The sequence below is a fragment of the Chionomys nivalis genome, chromosome 1 (assembly GCF_950005125.1).
Source record: "Chionomys nivalis chromosome 1, mChiNiv1.1, whole genome shotgun sequence".
Lineage (NCBI taxonomy): Eukaryota > Metazoa > Chordata > Mammalia > Rodentia > Cricetidae > Chionomys > Chionomys nivalis.
The window spans coordinates 152,242,219-152,258,742 of record NC_080086.1 but is presented as its reverse complement, the minus strand read 5'-3'; the positions used below and the strand labels follow the sequence as shown (position 1 = coordinate 152,258,742).

Genomic DNA, 16,524 nt, shown 5'->3' with positions numbered 1-16,524 from the left:
TACAGCTAATTGAGTTGTTGGCCAAAGGGATACCATGAGATACTATGCACTCTTCCAAAAGAAAAGCATAAACACCAAGCCATCCCCAAACCCTTTGATTTACAATGGTGTCCTGCCTACGAGATACACTAGGGCAATGGTGGCACAAAGCTTGTGGGAGCTGCCAACCAATATCTGATTTGACTTAATACCCACTCCATGAGATGGAACACATAGCCTACATTGCTTGAAAGACCAAGATCCAGACATACTAAATAGCCCAGGTATGTAGCATAAAATCAAAATCTATTGCTTCAAAAACACATAGCAATAAAATGATTCCTAATGACATTCTGCTATACTCTTAGATCGGTGCCTTTCTCAGCCATCATCAGAGATGTTTCCTTCTGCAGCAGATGGGAACAAATACAGAGACCCACAGACAGAGACCTTGGAACACAACCCTAAATGGGAACTCTTCAGGCCGCTTCCACCAAATCCCTCCCCTCAGGGCTCGGAGAGCCCTTGGAAGAGGAGGTGGAAAGAGTATAAGATCCAGAGAGAATGGGGGCACTAAGAAAGCAAAGCCCTCTATTTCAGCATGACCCAAGCTCATTAGGAACTCCCAGAGACTGAGGCAGCAGGCCTGGGTCTCTGAATATATGTATTGTATATATAGGCTTCCAGTTTAGGTTTCTTTATGAGATTGCTGAGTGTGCAAATGAGTGAATCTCTGATTCTTCTGCCTTTCTTGGGCTCTTTTTCTTCTCTTTGCCTTGTCCAACTCTGGTGTGCTAGTTTTTGTTTTACCTGCTTATACGATGCTTTATTTGGTTTTATTATTATCCTTAGAAGCCTTGTTTTTTTGTTTTTTTATTTTTTTATTTTTTTTTATTTTTTTTTTCTGCTGAGAGACAGAAAGGGAGTGGATCCAGATGGGAGGGGAAATGAAGAGGACCTGGGAAGAGTAGAAGGAGGGGAAACTATAATCAGGATATATTATGTGAGAAAAAAAATTCTATTTTCAATAAAAAGGAAAATGTAAAAGAGAAAAAAAAAACAAAGTAAAATCTGTTTACCAAATGTTTTTTTTTTAAATATTTATTTATTTATTATGTATACAATATTCTTTCTGCGTGTATGCCTACAGGCCAGAAGAGGGCACCAGACCCCATTACAGATGGTTGTGAGCCACCATGTGGTTGCTGGGAATTGAACTCAGGACCTTTGGAAGAGCAGGCAATGCTCTTAACCGCTGAGCCATCTCTCCAGCCCCTGTTTACCAAATGTTATAATCCCCTGTTTTGTAACTAAATGGTTGTCTTTAGTGTTGTGACACATGTTGTCAGGATGTCTGTGTTTATTGCGGTATGGTCTTATCGCTTTTCATAGAATAACTACTCCTTGTACGTGAGCTTGCCTCGCCACAGGCGGTCATATATTCTACTTGGCGAAGAAATTTCACTAAGGCTACTCATTTTCACCTGCGCTGAACTAATAAGTCTCAAATTAAACAGCTCCATCAAGCCTGGGCAGCTGGCACCATCCCCCACTGAGGATCACAAAGTGAAACTGGGCTATTTGGGGAGGCTTCATAATTACGCTCCGACGAAACTCTTGGCAGCCAGGAGATACATATTCCTCATGATCTGAGAGAAAATTTAATGAAAGTGCCACAAATATATTAGTTAGGATGATAGTTTGCACTTAATATGAGGTCCTTTTCTCTGTGGGTTTCAAAGTCTTGACTAATTAATTAGTTAAATTCCCTCGTCTTCCTGGTGGTCAAGCATTTCAACAGACCTCACGAATCCAGAGATTGTCACAGAAGCGGAAGGCACTGTACTCGGGCGGGGGCCGAGGCTGCTAGGGTGGGGAACACCTGTTGGGGGTTGTCTTTGTTTATTTTCCTTGCAAGTTTTGTGACCTTGGAAGCCTCAACCCCAGAGGAGGCAACCAGTGCCCCAGGCCAAATTTGGCCCACTGCCTGTTACCGTAGATAAAATTGTATTGGGCTGAAGCCTAGTTCGGCTAACGCTCTTAGCGTCTAGGATTGTTGTCCCCTGTCACGCAGATTTTAAAAGTCACCACCTGTGACTTCTGGATCTTGACGGGGAAAGGGGGGCGAGGGGAGGGATTCCAAAGGAACCCTAACCTGTCTCCTTATTTTCAAGTCTACAAATTAAAAGTAAGGAGCTGGAGAGATAGATGGCTTGGCAGTTAATAGTTCTTGATGCTTTTTCAGAAGACATGGGTTAGGTTCCCAGCTCCCACACTGATAAGTTCACAACCATTTCTAACTCTAGCTGATGCCCTTTTCTGGCCTCCAACAACTCCACACAAAGGTGTACGCCCTGCCCATAAACATAAATTTAAAAAAACAAAATAAATCTTAAAATTGAATTGCAGTTTGGGTGTAACACACATCTTTAATCCCAGCACTCGGGAGGCAGAGGCAGGAGAACCTTTGTGAGTTTGAGGCCAGCCTGGTCTACAGAGTGAGTTCCAGGACAGCCAGGGTCACACAGAGAAATCCTGTCTCCCTATCTCGGGAAGAAAGAAAGAAAGAAAGAAAGAAAGAAAGAAAGAAAGAAAGAAAGAAAGAAAGAAAGAAAGAAAGAAAGAAAGAAAGAAAGGGAGAAAGAGAGAGAGAAAGGGAGAAAGAGAGAGGGAGGGAGGGAAAAAACCAAACAAATCAAAAAAGTCCCCAAAAACTAAATAAATAAAAATAAATAAATTGAATTGAAATGCAGCTGGCAAAATAGCTCACTATGTGAAAGCACACACACACACACACACACCAAAATTAATCTCTTTTAAAAAGTAAAAATTCAATAGTCAATAGCAAAGCAGCTTCATAAAAGAGTTACGTTTTAAACTTTTTTTTTTTTTTTTTTTTTTTTTTTTTTTGGTTTTTCGAGACAGGGTTTCTCTGTGGTTTTGGAGCCTGTCCTGGAACTAGCTCTTGTAGACCAGGCTGGTCTCGAACTCACAGAGATCCGCCTGCCTCTGCCTCCCGAGTGCTGGGATTAAAGGCGTGTGCCACCACCACCCGGCTGTTTTAAACTTTTTAAAAAATGATTATCTTCCATGCTGCTTTAAAACTGACAGAAAAAGCGCCCAGGAGAGTTACTGCTTTCTTCAAAATGCACTCATCAGCTCTTTATATATCTGTGCCCCCCGCCCCTTCCCCAGATATCAGGTACCACACACCACACTAGCCATCCTAGTAGCTGACATGACTGGGCTGGGCGAGTCATCCTTGATCCATGCTGTGGGTGCCAATGTATCATCTGTTCACATCCCCACGTGTGCAGAGAAGAGGGGTCAACATCTGAGGTGTCATCAAACAGGGACATTTGAATGAGAAGAGGAGGCAAAGCTAGCTCCTTTCAGAGGGAACCAAGCCAGGCCTGAGGCATTTCTGGGTGTGGCTGGAGAAAGTCCAGGGTTGCAGTCTGATGGGAAGAGAGCATTTGTAATGTGCAGAAACAAGAGAGAGGCACTGTGGCAGGGTGAGTGACAGAGAGTGGCAAGAGATGACAGGGTCTCATTGTGTAAACCTGGCTGGCCTGGGACTTGCTAAGTAGACCGGGCTGGCCTCGAACTCATATGTCTACAAACTGGGACTAAAGGTATATGCCATCAAGCCTGGCTGAGAGCTGATTCTTGTAATAGAGGATTCTATGGTATGAGGTTTCTTTGGCTCTAACTGATGTGCTCTGTTGAACTCTGAACTGATAGTAACAATTGAGCCTCAGTTCAAGTTTTATAGATGTCTTGTTTCCAAACAAGTGGGAAGCCATCTTTTTGGCTGCATCTGATCCCTCACCTGAAATTCCCTTCCTTCTGTCCTAGGCCGGATGCTCATCCTAAAATAATAAGTATAAGATATGCCAATATTCCCTCTTGTCATGAGCTTTCCAATTATTGAAAATGAAGTAAATCCCTCCAGAGGCGAAATCATTAAATATATAGTAAATAATGAGGTTAATTAATTTAACCCTTCTAATTAGGAAACTAATTAAATCAGAAAATTAAAATTGACACCAGACATTAGAATCAGGAAGTTTTGAGTTTCGACCTGGCAATTGTCTCTCTCTCTCCTCTCAACCGATTTTGAGAGAGGCGTCTCTGTCAGCTGCAATGACACAGTGGACTCCTCTCAGCCCAGAGAGATTTCCTATCATAAAAATATTTTTCAAGCATTTGTCTCACTTATACTTCCATTATTTATGGAATTAAAAAAAAAAAACAACCTTTCTTTGTCTTAGATTTCTCAAAAGAATGAGATACATCCAAATACATCCAAAAAGAAAAGTTTAACTCAAACTGTGCTGGCCCCTGTGGCTGAGGGCAAGTCAGTCAGAATTCTCTGGGCCTCTTTCTAGTCATCTTTCTGTGATAGTGGAAAAGATAAGATCTTTACTCCCTTGTCTAGGTGAAGGAAATTGATTTGCCTTGGGAATATCAGACCAGAGGCTGCAGTTGGAGGTGTGACCAAAAGTCCTGGGAAGAGCCGATCCTCCGCCCCACTCCCGCAGGCTGATTAGAAGGGTCAGTGATTGCTGAGTTGGAATGCACAAACCCAGAGCCTAGTACCCTGGACCAGTTGATAGCCCCTTTAATATCCTCCTCCATACCTGGCCCTTAGACAAATCACCTCCCACCAACCGAAGGCTAAGAACACCATCAGATAACATCTGAGGCCAATGGCAGCTTTCCCCAGTTGCCTGTGCTGCCTACTTCATGTTTCCACCCCAAGCTGAGACCACATTAGAACATGGAATGTGTTTAACTCTGTGAAGCTGTGTTACTGTGTCTGTCTAAAACTTCCAATTGGTCTAATAAAGAGCTGAATGGCCAATAACAAGGCAGGACAAAGGATAGGTGGGGCTGGCAGGCAGAGAGAATAAATAGGAGGAGGAATTTGGGGAGAAAAGATGGAAAAGCAGAAAAGCAGAGGAGGACTCCAGGGGGTAGCAACCCACTTTCACAGCAAGTCACAGTAAGAAGTAAAGAAAGAGATACAGAAATAGAAAAAGGTAAAAGCCCAGAGGGAAAAGGTAGACAGGATAATTTAAGTTAGAAAAGCTTGCTAGAAATAAACCAAGTTAAGACTGGGCATTCATAAGTAAGAAAACGTCTCCGTGTATATATTTGGGGAGCTGGGTGGTGGGGCCTCCAAAGAACCAAAGAACAAAGAGTTAAAAACAAAAAACTACATTTTGTACACACAGAGACTTATTATTACTTATGAATGCCCAGGATTAGCTTGTTTCTAGCCAGCTTTTTTTTCCCTTCCTTCCTTTGGTTTTTCGAGACCTGGTTTCTCTGTAGCTTTGGAGCCTGTCCTGGAACTCCCTTTGTAGACCAGGCTGGTCTCGAACTCACAGAGATCCGCCTGCCTCTGCCTCCCGAGTGCTGGGATTAAAGGCGTGCGCCATCACCGCCCGGCTCCTTGCTTCCTTTCTTTTTTGGTTTTACGAGACCTGGTTTCTCTGTAGCTTTGGAGCCTGTCCGGGAACTAGCTCTTGTAGACCAGGCTGGGCTCGAACTCACAGGGAGCCTCCTGCCTCTGCCTCCCAAATGCTGGGATTAAAGGCATGTGCCACCACCTCCTGGTAACACATCTTAAATTAATATTCCACAACAGGTATGTTTCATCTCACTCATTTATGGGTTCTCACTCTTAAACTCAGAAGCTAAGATAATAAAGTCGGGGGCTGAGAATATGGTTCAGCTGATAGAGTACTTGTTTAGCAAGCACAGAGCCCTGGGTTCAATCACCAGCACACCTAACCTAGGCTTTGTAGGACATACCCATGATCTCAGCCCTGGTAGGGGCAGGAGGATCAGAAGTTGAAGATCAAGCTTAGCTAAGTAGGAAGTTTGAGGTCAGCCTGGGCTACATGGAATTTCTGTATAAACAAACAAACAAAATATCTGCGTGCTTGCTTTATAAATAAATAGATAAATAAATAAGTAAAGATAATGGAGACTGCCTGATGTGGGAGTGATTTCTTTCTAATCTGTTGCTTTCATTGGTTAATTAATAAAGAAACTGCCTTGGCCCATTTGATAGGCCAACCCTTAGGTGGGCGGAGTAGACTGAACAGAATGCTGGGAGAAAGAAGCCGAGTCAGTGAGTCACCATGATTCTCCCACTCCAGACAGACGCAGGTTAAGATCTTTCCTGTTAAGCCACCTCGTGGTGCTACACAGATTATTAGAAATGGGTTAGATCAATATGTAAGAGCTAGCCAATAAGAGGCTGGAGCTAATGGGCCAGGCAGGGTTTAAAAGAATACAGTTTCCATGTAATTATTTCGGTAAAGCCAGCCGGGTGCCGTGACGCAGCCGGGCCGCTCCCACTACAGCAACTTCCCTCCTCGGGAAGGGAATGGCCTTTGATATTTTGACAGTGGCAAAGTGAGTGTCTTTTTTTTTTTTTTTTTCTTTTTTTGATTTTCGAGACAGGGTTTCTCCGTAGCTTTTGGTTCCTGTCCTGGAACTAGCTCTTCTAGACCAGGCTGGCCTCGAACTCACAGAGATCCGCCTGCCCCTGCCTCCCGAGTGCTGGGATTAAAGGCATGTGCCACCACCGCCCGGCTTGTGAGTGTCATTATTAAAGTGTGTTTTGTCCGCGTTCCCTTCAGCCGGGGCTCTGTGGCAGTCCTCTGACTGGCATCAGACTGCCTTCAGTTCTAATGATTCACCAGCATCCTTTTCCACCTCATGATGGGCAAAAAGCCCCAATTTTAGTGTTCATATTTGAGTATAATCTTATCCATACTTTTCTGTTTATGTGGTTTGCTGTCTGTTTATGCCGTCTTTCCATCCAGAATGCTGCCAAATGAGGATCCTCCTGTCTCCAAGCTTGATCCTTTCCTCTCCTGACTAGATAAGGCAGGTAGAGACTCTTAATCTGGAAAGGTAGGCCTTATGTCCCTATTCGACACAAAGAACTCATAGGAAAGAGAACTTAAGCCATTATAGCATCTAAGAGTGAGTGATCAAAGTCTTAGAGGGGGAAACTGAGGCATGACAGGCAAAGAACCCCTTTACCCCTGCTGGTTAAGAACCAAGAATTCTCACAAAAGTCAGCTAGATGGCTCAGAGGATGAAGATGCTTCCTGCACAAACCTGACCACTTATGTTTGATCCTTGGAACTTATGTATAAATGTGGAAGGAGAGACCTAATTCCACAAACTTGCCCTCTGACCTCTACACGCACACACACTGTAGTGTGTGTGCTGCGGTGTCTGAATGAGAGTTGGCCCCCACAGGTTCACATATTTGAATTTTAATGAGTCTATTTAGGGAGGCTATGGAACCTTTAAGAGGTGGAGCCTTACTAGAGAAAGTATGTCACTCTGTCAGGCTTTGAGAGTTCATAGCCTCCTTCCACTTCCCTCTCTCCGCTTTGGCTTGCGTTTGGAGATGTGGTCTCTTAGCTTCCTGTGCCTGCTACCCGCTGCCATAGCTCCCCTGCCATTACAGACTCTCTTCAGAACTGTAAACCGAAACAAACTCTCCCTTCTATAGAGTCTTCTTAGTTATGGTGTCTTATCACAGCAATAGAAAAGGACCACATGCTCCCACACACCGAACATGAATTTATACATTATAAATACATAAAATTAAAAAAGGAAATCTCACTAAGACTAGCCATGTCTATAATCAAAATATACCCTGTCAACTTCCCTCTGATCTAGAGGAATAAGGATTGCTTTGACCTTGGCTAAGGCTGTAAATCTCTGCAACTCAGTCAAGCTTTTTTGTTTTTCACACAGGATTTCACTGTATAGTCCAAGCTGTCCTGTAATTTGCTATGTAAACCAGGCTGAGCTGAAATTCACAGAGATCTGCCTGCCTCTGCCTCTCAAGTGCCTAGTGCCAGCCTAACTAAAGGTGTGCATCACCATACCTGGCCCTGTCTGACAATCTTTTTCGAGACACTTGTACCCATGTCCTACCTTCTTTTCCTTACGTGTCTCCCTTAGTCAGTGTTTCTTCTTTAGACAGGGTCTCATGTTGCCCAAAGCTGGCCCTATATAACTTCAATCCTTCTACCTCCAGCTTCTGTGTCCTGAGATTACAGACAAGCACTGCCATTCCCTGCTTAAAACCTTTATAAACTTCAGCTTTGCCTCTTTATAAAAGGAAAAGAGCCTCCCCCCATCTCCAAGCCTCCCCAGCTCTGGCACACAGGAAACTCATCTGTGGGTCCCTGCTGCACTTGATTCATCTCACCAAGGTAAGGCTCACTGATGTACATCATCTGTTGGCTTCTTGTTTGTTTTGTTTTTTTTTTGGTTTTTCGAGACAGGGTTTCTCTGTGGTTTTGGAGCCTGTCCTGGAACTAGCTCTTGTAGACCAGGCTGGTCTCGAACTTACAGAGATCCGCCTGCCTCTGCCTTCCAAGTGCTGGGATTAAAGGCATGCGCCACCACCGCCCAGCATTTGTTGGCTTCTTGATGCAGATATATTTTGTTTTTGTTTTTTTTTTCTTTTTTATTTTCGAGACAGGGTTTCTCCGTAGCTTTTGGTTCCTTGAACTCACAGAGATCCGCCTGCCTCTGCCTCCCGAATGCTGGGATTAAAGGCGTGCACCACCACTGCCCGGCTATGCAGATCTTGTGGAAGACATAATCAGAAGCAGCGTGCTGAAGTCAGGATCATCTGTAGAGCAATGAATGGGCCCAGTTGGGGCTGGAGATGGGTAGGAAAGAAGCCTGGGGTGAATGGATAGACCCTGGAGGCAGGGTGGCTGGAACAAATGCTTTGTCCTCTTCCCACTCAAGGTTTTACTGATGGTCAGTCTCTGAAAATGTATTTCTGTGTTCTTTGTACCTTATTGAAGGAATTGAAGGAAACACACACGGATTTGCAAAGCAGTAAGGAAGCTTTTTATTCCAAAGCAAAGCAGGTCAGAAAGAAATACGCTTTCAGGAGTGATGGAGTGTGGTGGGGGCTGGAGAAGTGGCCGAGGATTTAGGAGAGCTCGCTGCTCTTGCAGAGGATTTGGGTTTGCTTTTTAGCATCTACATACCCACCTCCTCCAACTCGAGTTCCAGGGCTTCCGACACTCTCTGCTAGTCATCTGTCCAGCATCAGAATATGTGTGGCTCGCCTCCGCCACCCCTGCCCCCCGCCCCCATCTTTAAAACAAAATTGACAGACGATAACATAAGACTACTTAGTGGTCCCAAATACTGTTTGATGCTTCCTTTTTATGGTGTACAAGAGAAGGAGTTTGGCTGCTGGTTTTGATTGACAAGTGTGTATTACTTAGGAAAAGAAATCTTTGTTTCCCGTAATTAAACTATTGTTTCTGTACAAGCAGAAAACTGTGTGTGTACAGGTACAAACATTGGCATTCATAGTGGACACCAGTCCAGAAGCTGAAGAGAGGTGTCCTGGGAAGCAATTGCTGGCACTGCACGAGACGACCACCACACGTGCATGTGTATCTGACATGTGTGGGTATTCAGGACCAAGACTGCAGTGAAGCCGCATGGTAGAGGGCCAGAAACACCTCGGATTTATCACATATTTGGTTTTGAATTATTTTTGATCCTTGCTGTTTGTAATCTCCAGCTTGGCGGCGGGGGATGGGGGGGTGGGGGGGATTCCAGAAAGCCCACCATGGGTGGTTCCTCCCCGGAGATGCCTGGGACCACACCTACTCACTATTTAAGACCTGGCCCATTGATCTGTCACGTATGTTTCTCCCGTTCTTTCCTGCCTTCTTGGAAGCCATGGGTGTGTGTGCTCTGTTTTGCATTGCCCTGTTCACTAAATCTGGATTTACTAATTTGCTTTGATTTGACATATTGTATTGGCGGCGGTAGAGAAATCCACCGACTGGGGGATCCAATACCTAACACTTGCATATTTGGAAACCTACTGATGTCAATTCTTTTTTCATCCCCAAATGGAGTCATGATGCACTAAGAAGCTAGCTGTAGTCTATAAATCTAAACTGAATTTGATAATACTTAACTTTAAGGGGTGCACAGCCAACCAAACTGAACACAATGAAACCACTGTGTACAATATCCAAGTGTCTTTTTAATCCGTTAAAGATTTTTATTTTATGTTTTTATTTTTCAAGACAGGGTTTCTCTGTGTACCCTGGCTGTTTTGGAACTCACTCTGTAGACCAGACTGGCCTGGAACTCAGAGATCTGCCTGCCTCTGTCTCCCGAGTGCTGGCATTAAAGGGTTGTGCCACCACCGCCAGGCGATTTGTTTTTATTTTATGTTTGCCTACAAGATTTGTATGTGTGTCATCTGCATGCCTGGTGATCTTAGAAGCCAGAAGACGGCCTCAGATGTCCTGGATCTGGAGATATAGACAATTGGAAGTTCCCATGCACATATACCATTCATAACATAGAAACACATGTACAAACACACACACACACACACACACACACACACACACACACACACTATTGACTTCCGAAGAGCAGCCTTGGCAAATACTATTCCAATAACCTACTTTGGTTTCCCACTGTAGATGGGATCTACTATTTCCAGTACCACCTTCACTTTTCATTTTTTTGCCTATATGTCTGTGCACCCGCTGCTTGCAGTGTTCTCAGAGGCCAGAGGGCACCGGAGTTCGTGGAACTAGAGTTCCAGGTGGTTGTGAGCTGCCATGTGAGCGCTAGGAACCAAAGTCGGGTCCTCTGATAGAACAAGTGTTCTTAACTGCTGAGCCATCTGTCTCTCCAGCCCTTCACACTTGCATATTTTACTAAACTCAGTTTACTTAACTTTTTTTTTTTTTTTTTTTTGGTTTTTCGAGACAGGGTTTCTCTGTGGTTTTGGAGCCTGTCCTGGAACTCCCTTTGTAGACCAGGCTGGCCTCGAACTCACAGAGATCGGCCTGCCTCTACCTCCCGAGTGCTGGGATTAAAGGCGTGCGCCACCACCGCCTGGCTTACTTAACTTTTTGAGAGTAATTAATATACTATAAATATTATATATATACATATAATTATATATATAATATATATATAATATATATAAATATAATTTACTGAGATAGTATGAGCAGTAAGCAGGAAACTTATTCTCTGAAGGTTATCAAACAAAATGGCCTGGCTCCTTTTATTCGTTTGAGAAAATTCTAAGAACATCAATACTTAATCTGCAAGGAGGTAACAGAAAACAAAAAGCTCGATTAATAAACCGTATCACTGCAGTGGTAGGACGTGTGAAAACCCAACAAAAGTTTCAAATTGACATTGTTTCCTGTAACTCTGCACAACACAATATAGACATCCGTGAAGATAATTATTATGGATTTTGCTGTTTACCTTTAAAAGCTAATTGCCTGAGAGCTGGATGGCTCAGCAGTTAAGGACACTTGGTGCTCTTGCAGCCTTTTGGCTAGAAGTTTGGTTTTCAGTACCCACATGGTAACTCCAGTTCCAGGGGATTTGAAAACCCTCTTTTGGCCGCTGTGGGTACCAGGCTATATATGTCGGGAATACTCCAACACTAAGAACAATTTACATTTATTTAGTATGTGTGTGCCACTGTGTGCGTGTGGAGGTCAGAGAACAACTTGCAGGAGTCGGTTCTCGCTTTCTGCCACGTGGGTCCCGGGGATCGAACTCAGCTCGGCGGCAGGTGCTTGCCTGCTGAGCCATGTCGCCGTCTCTACTGGCTCTTAAGCGCCTCGCCAAGGCTCTGTTCCCGGCTGACTATTGCAGCAGAAGCGAAAGGAGCGGACGAAAGAAACCGACCATTAGTCAGGGTCCGCCTGGCCCTAAGCTTGAACGTGCGCTTCCCAGCAGGAGTGGCAGCGACACCAGAGTCCCGCTCGGGGAGTTCGACAAGTCGTCCTCCGCGAGGAGGCCCCGCCCCTTCGCGCATGCGCTGCCGGGTGGCCGCGCGGGGTGACGGGAGCCCCGCCCAGGCCCCGCCCCGTGACTGGTCCACCGCGGCTACGTAGGGGATACAGACTTTCCATGTCCTCTCTTCTCGGTCTCCGGAACTTGACAGGCACGGGGTTGCCATGGGATGTGCGAAATAATACACAATATTGGCCCTGGGACCCGGGGCAGCCGTGGAAGAGGTGTTGTTCGGCGCACGGGAGTGGGCAGCGCCACGTGCTCCCCTGCCTGCCCGGTGCGGTGGTACGTGCCTCAGGGCGCGCGCTGCTCCCGCGCTCCGGGCCTCGGGCGGGCGGGGGCGCCGGTCGGAGTGCGGCGGCGGCTGCGGGCCGGGCTGTGCGGCCAAACGGTTGGCGTCGCTGCGGGCGCTGGGCGCGGCGGGCCGGGTGACGCGGGGCCGGGCGCCGCCGCGCCGCCGCGAACATGTCGGAGCCGGCGCCCGAAGTTCCGGAGGATCTGTTCCGCGAGGTCAAGTACTACGCGGTGGGCGACATCGACCCGCAGGTACCGCCCGCGCGGGGCCCCTCCGTCGTGCCATCCCCTGTTTCGGCGCGCGCACGCCCTACAGGACTCCAGGCCGGAGCCGCGGGGCACGCCGGGCCGCGAAGGGCCGCGGGAGGGGCCTCGCGAGCACCGACCCGGCGCGGCCGCCGGCCGAGCATCCTGCGGGGCCCTGCTGAGAGCGTCCCTTGCCGAGGGGCCTGCCCTTTCTGCCCCTGATTTTCCCTAAGGTTGGATTGTACGGTAGGTTTGGAAGGTACCCTACCCACACGGTCACAGTGATTGGTGCGAGTAACCGTGGGTTTGGGTCCATCCCCAGGACACTGCCTGTGGTTGTGGTGTCTTCAGGACAGCGTCCCAGACATTTTCTTTCCTCAACTGGGCAAGTAGTTGTGTCGCCTTCGGTGTCTCGTGAAGGGTCCTAAGGAAGGAATTGTCTAAGAGCCACTGAACATGACCTTCCAGAGGCTCGTACTTGTATCCTAGTAACAGGTCCGTTGGGTCTTGGTTGTAGAGACTTCTGGCTGAGCCCAGAGTGATCAGGATGAGTGCTTGGAACTGGCTTTTTCCAGTACTGATCACCCCACTACTCCCACCACCTTTCTTTTCACCCTTTCTTATTTTTCATTGTGGGACTTTGGCTCTTACAAGGGACTCGGACCAAGTGTCACTTGAAACCAGGAACACACTGAACTGAGCTGTTTGCCCAACTATGTGTGAAATCTGAGTGTTTAAAAAAAAATCTCCCTGGCATGCCCTTGTAATCTGAAATAGTGTGTTTTCGAAAAGGTTTAGAGCCCACTACCTCTTCCTTGAGTCTTGTGACACGGATTGAGGACGCTCACAGGTGGTGAGCACTCCAGCACAGGCCGGGCATTGGGCCTGGTACACAGTGTGCCACTGAAGAGCGGTCCTGCATGCTGCATCCTGCGAACAGGTGTAGCTGCTGTAGCTGCTGAGTGTTAGTTAACTAAGCATATCCTGAGCACGCCAAGTTGTTTTCCCAGTGTGGAATGTCTGTGCTAGGGATCGAAGGCATTTATATGTACTTGGCATGTGTCCTGATGGTCACTAGGCGGAGTTACGAGGTGGCTTCTGTGAGACAGAACTGATAATGTACAGTTTGGGAAGAAGGTTTGGTGTCTTTGGTATCTGAAACCCACAGTTTGATGGGACGGTTTTCACCGCAGGGAGCTGAAGAGCTAATACAGAGAAAGGACAACAGAGTAAGACTTGCTTCTGGAAATTTGTCACAAAAAGAAAGCAGTGGCACCTGGGAAGGACAAGGCTGGGGAGGGCTTGCTGTGTGCATGTTCCTGAATGTAAAGCAAAGTTGGGGCAGGGGGAAAGTAAAGACACTTGGGTTCCAGGTAGGATGGCTTGTGGCTGGTGACTGCCGATTTTCCTTGCTTCAGATACACACTTACCCATTGCTCCCGTTCTTGAATGATAGACTGTCCCAGACACTGCTGCTTCCGTCTCTTCCTTGACTCCAGCCTGCACTCCCCATCAGGTTGCTCCCCCTGGTGCTACTCTTAGCTCCATGTGTCCTGGATGCTTTTGGCATCCAGGTGGCTGCCTCAGTGATTCTCAGAACTTTGATTCCCATCTGTTACGGCTGGTTATGATCTCTGGAGAGCCAGGCTCCTCTCTTGTCCTCTCTCGGTTTAACTGGAGGTCTCTCACCAGGTGTCACATGTGCCCACACCCACACCGAAGCCCAGCAGTGCCCTTTCTCTCTTCTTCCGATCAGTCACTCTGGAAGATGCCAGCATTTCCATCTTGGCTTTTCTGTTATGCTTGCATGCTGTTTAGTTACTGCCTGGTTAATTCTATCCTGTTTTCCTTCTGTTGCTTCTGACATTTCTTTAGTGACCTGCCTCTGACAGATGTGAGAATTTGTCACAGTTGTGTCTTCACAAGTCTGTCTGGGTACATGGCCAACCCATGTATTTCTATGTTGATGTCCTTTATAAGATCTGGTGGTACCCTCTTCTTTGTGATAGCCTTCCATGATTTAAAGAAGGTACATAGCACACAAGACTACACTGTTCATTGTGATCTGAACTTCCCTGCTGGCCCCTCCCTCAGTGTGTGCTTTTTGCCTGATGGGCACCCACAAGTCAGGATTCTCCTGGTGGGTCTCTGCCTCCAGAAGTTTCCTGACTGTGGTGAACTGCCAAGGCCCAGCCTTTGGATTGGAGACGGAGAACAGGTTCTGTGGAACTCAGCGGGTGCCGCTGTGTCCTGGTGCAGTAGCTAGCTAGCTGGCTAGTAGCTGACTGTGAATCAGGGTTGCCTGCATTTTATTGTCTAAAAGCATTTCATTGTTTTTTCATTCAGGAGAGAGCTTCTCTGGGGGATAGGGTGGGTTTTTATTAAATGTTTCTGTTATTGCTAATAATGACTTCTTTGATCAGGAAGGCAATACAATATTTTTTAAAATTAATTGTATTGTTTGTTTTCTTTTCTTAGGTTATTCAGCTTCTCAAAGCGGGGAAAGCCAAGGAAGTCTCCTACAATGCTCTGGCCTCTCACATCATTTCAGAGGATGGGGACAACCCTGAGGTGGGAGAAGCCAGGGAAGTTTTCGACTTGCCTGTTGTAAAGGTCAGTAGAAAGTCCGAGCCTCTGCTTATGTCATGTGTCTCCACAGCAGGGGGGTGTTATCAGGTGTATGAAGCTCTGGCCCTGAAACTGTAGTCTCCTGCCTTAACTTGGGGACTTGTGGTCCCATGACTGCGACCAGGTTGCTGTGGTGTAGGAGTACTCCCTTGCTCTCGCTTCCTCCCAGCTCTCCAGCTCAGGAAATGCCATAGGAAGTGGCTTTGCTGCCTCGTCAGATAGGTGTTTTACATCTTAGGAAGGAGTATTTGATTCCAAAAGCTTCTAAAAGCTGTCCTTTCCCTGGTGACCGGTATTCCTGATCTCCAACTAGATAGCTGAAGGGAGGAGATCTCTGCCCTGCTCACTGCCTTCATCTCCCATAAGGGTCAGTCTATTGGCTGTCCACCTGGTGGCCATCTGGACTGCTCTTCAGCCTGATCTGTGGGCGCTTGTGTGTAGAATGTGGGGCTTCAGCTGGTGAGCATCTTGTACTGTGGGGACTGGCAAATCAGGATGTGTGTAACGTGGGTTGCCTTTGTGTGACGCTTCAGTTTTGTTCCTTACCTGCTGCCATTACCCCTCTTCATGCTGGTCAGTGCTTTACTTTCCCAAGCCAACAATTTAGTGACCGTGGTTCTACAGTAGCAGTTAGGAGTGAGGTGAGTGAGTCAGATCAGGTGTTGAGGGGTGGCTGGCAGTGGGTGTGGCGCCCTCCCGGCATCATGTCAAGAAAATTTTGCAGGCTTGCCAACTTATCTTTGAAAATGATCCTGAAAAAAAAGGGGGGGAGGGGCAATATTTGGGAGGAGGTGGAGGAAAATGGGAAACGGGGACAGGTGGAAATTTTAATTAAAAAAGAATAAAAATAATAATAATAAAAAAAAAAGAAAATGATCCTGAAGCCGGGCGGTGGTGGCGCACACCTTTAATCTCAGCACTCGGGAGGCAGAGGCAGAGGCAGGTGGATCTCTGTGAGTTCGAGACCAGCCTGGTCTACAAGAGCTAGTTCCAGGACAGGCTCCAAAACCACAGAGAAACCCTGTCTCGAAAAAAACCAAAAAAAAAAAAAAAAGAAAATGATCCTTAATGGTGGTCTGCCTCAGGAGTCACAGAGAGGTTCTTGACCCATGTTGTCAGACAATTGCCACCTGAGAGGTTGTTTGTAGCAGTAAATACAGTGGTCACATCTGTGCATTAGCATGCGTGCTTGCTCAGGCCCACTATGTCTCTGAAGATTGGTGCTCAGTGTGGTTCGTGGGCACTTCACCTGCTGCTTCTTGCTAAAGCTTGCCAGACATCTGGCTATGCACCAGGGCAGGCTTCTTTGGTTTGCATCGCAGCCGCCCTTTCTGTGAGCTCACTTTCTGTTAGTCACTCTAAAGTGGTTGTGTGTCTCATACAGATTTAGGGGGAAAGCCTTACCTTACAAATATGTGTTTGGGCCTAGGTCACTGTTGCCAGACCAAGTGATGAATCTTAACACAGTTGACCCCAAGACTTCCTTTGCAATAAATATTTGTG

General features: G+C 46.6%; 1 protein-coding gene across 1 annotated transcript in view; it reads left to right on the top strand.

Moving 5' to 3' along the window:
* The first annotated feature begins 12,183 nt into the window (after positions 1-12,183).
* Paxip1 (PAX interacting protein 1) overlaps positions 12,184-16,524 on the top strand; it is a 48,838-nt gene continuing 44,497 nt past the window's right edge. The window contains exons 1-2 of the mRNA XM_057782890.1: positions 12,184-12,399; positions 14,872-15,006. Coding sequence (XP_057638873.1) covers positions 12,319-12,399; positions 14,872-15,006 — 216 coding nt within the window. The 5' untranslated portion in view covers positions 12,184-12,318. The remainder of the gene's footprint in view (positions 12,400-14,871; positions 15,007-16,524) is intronic.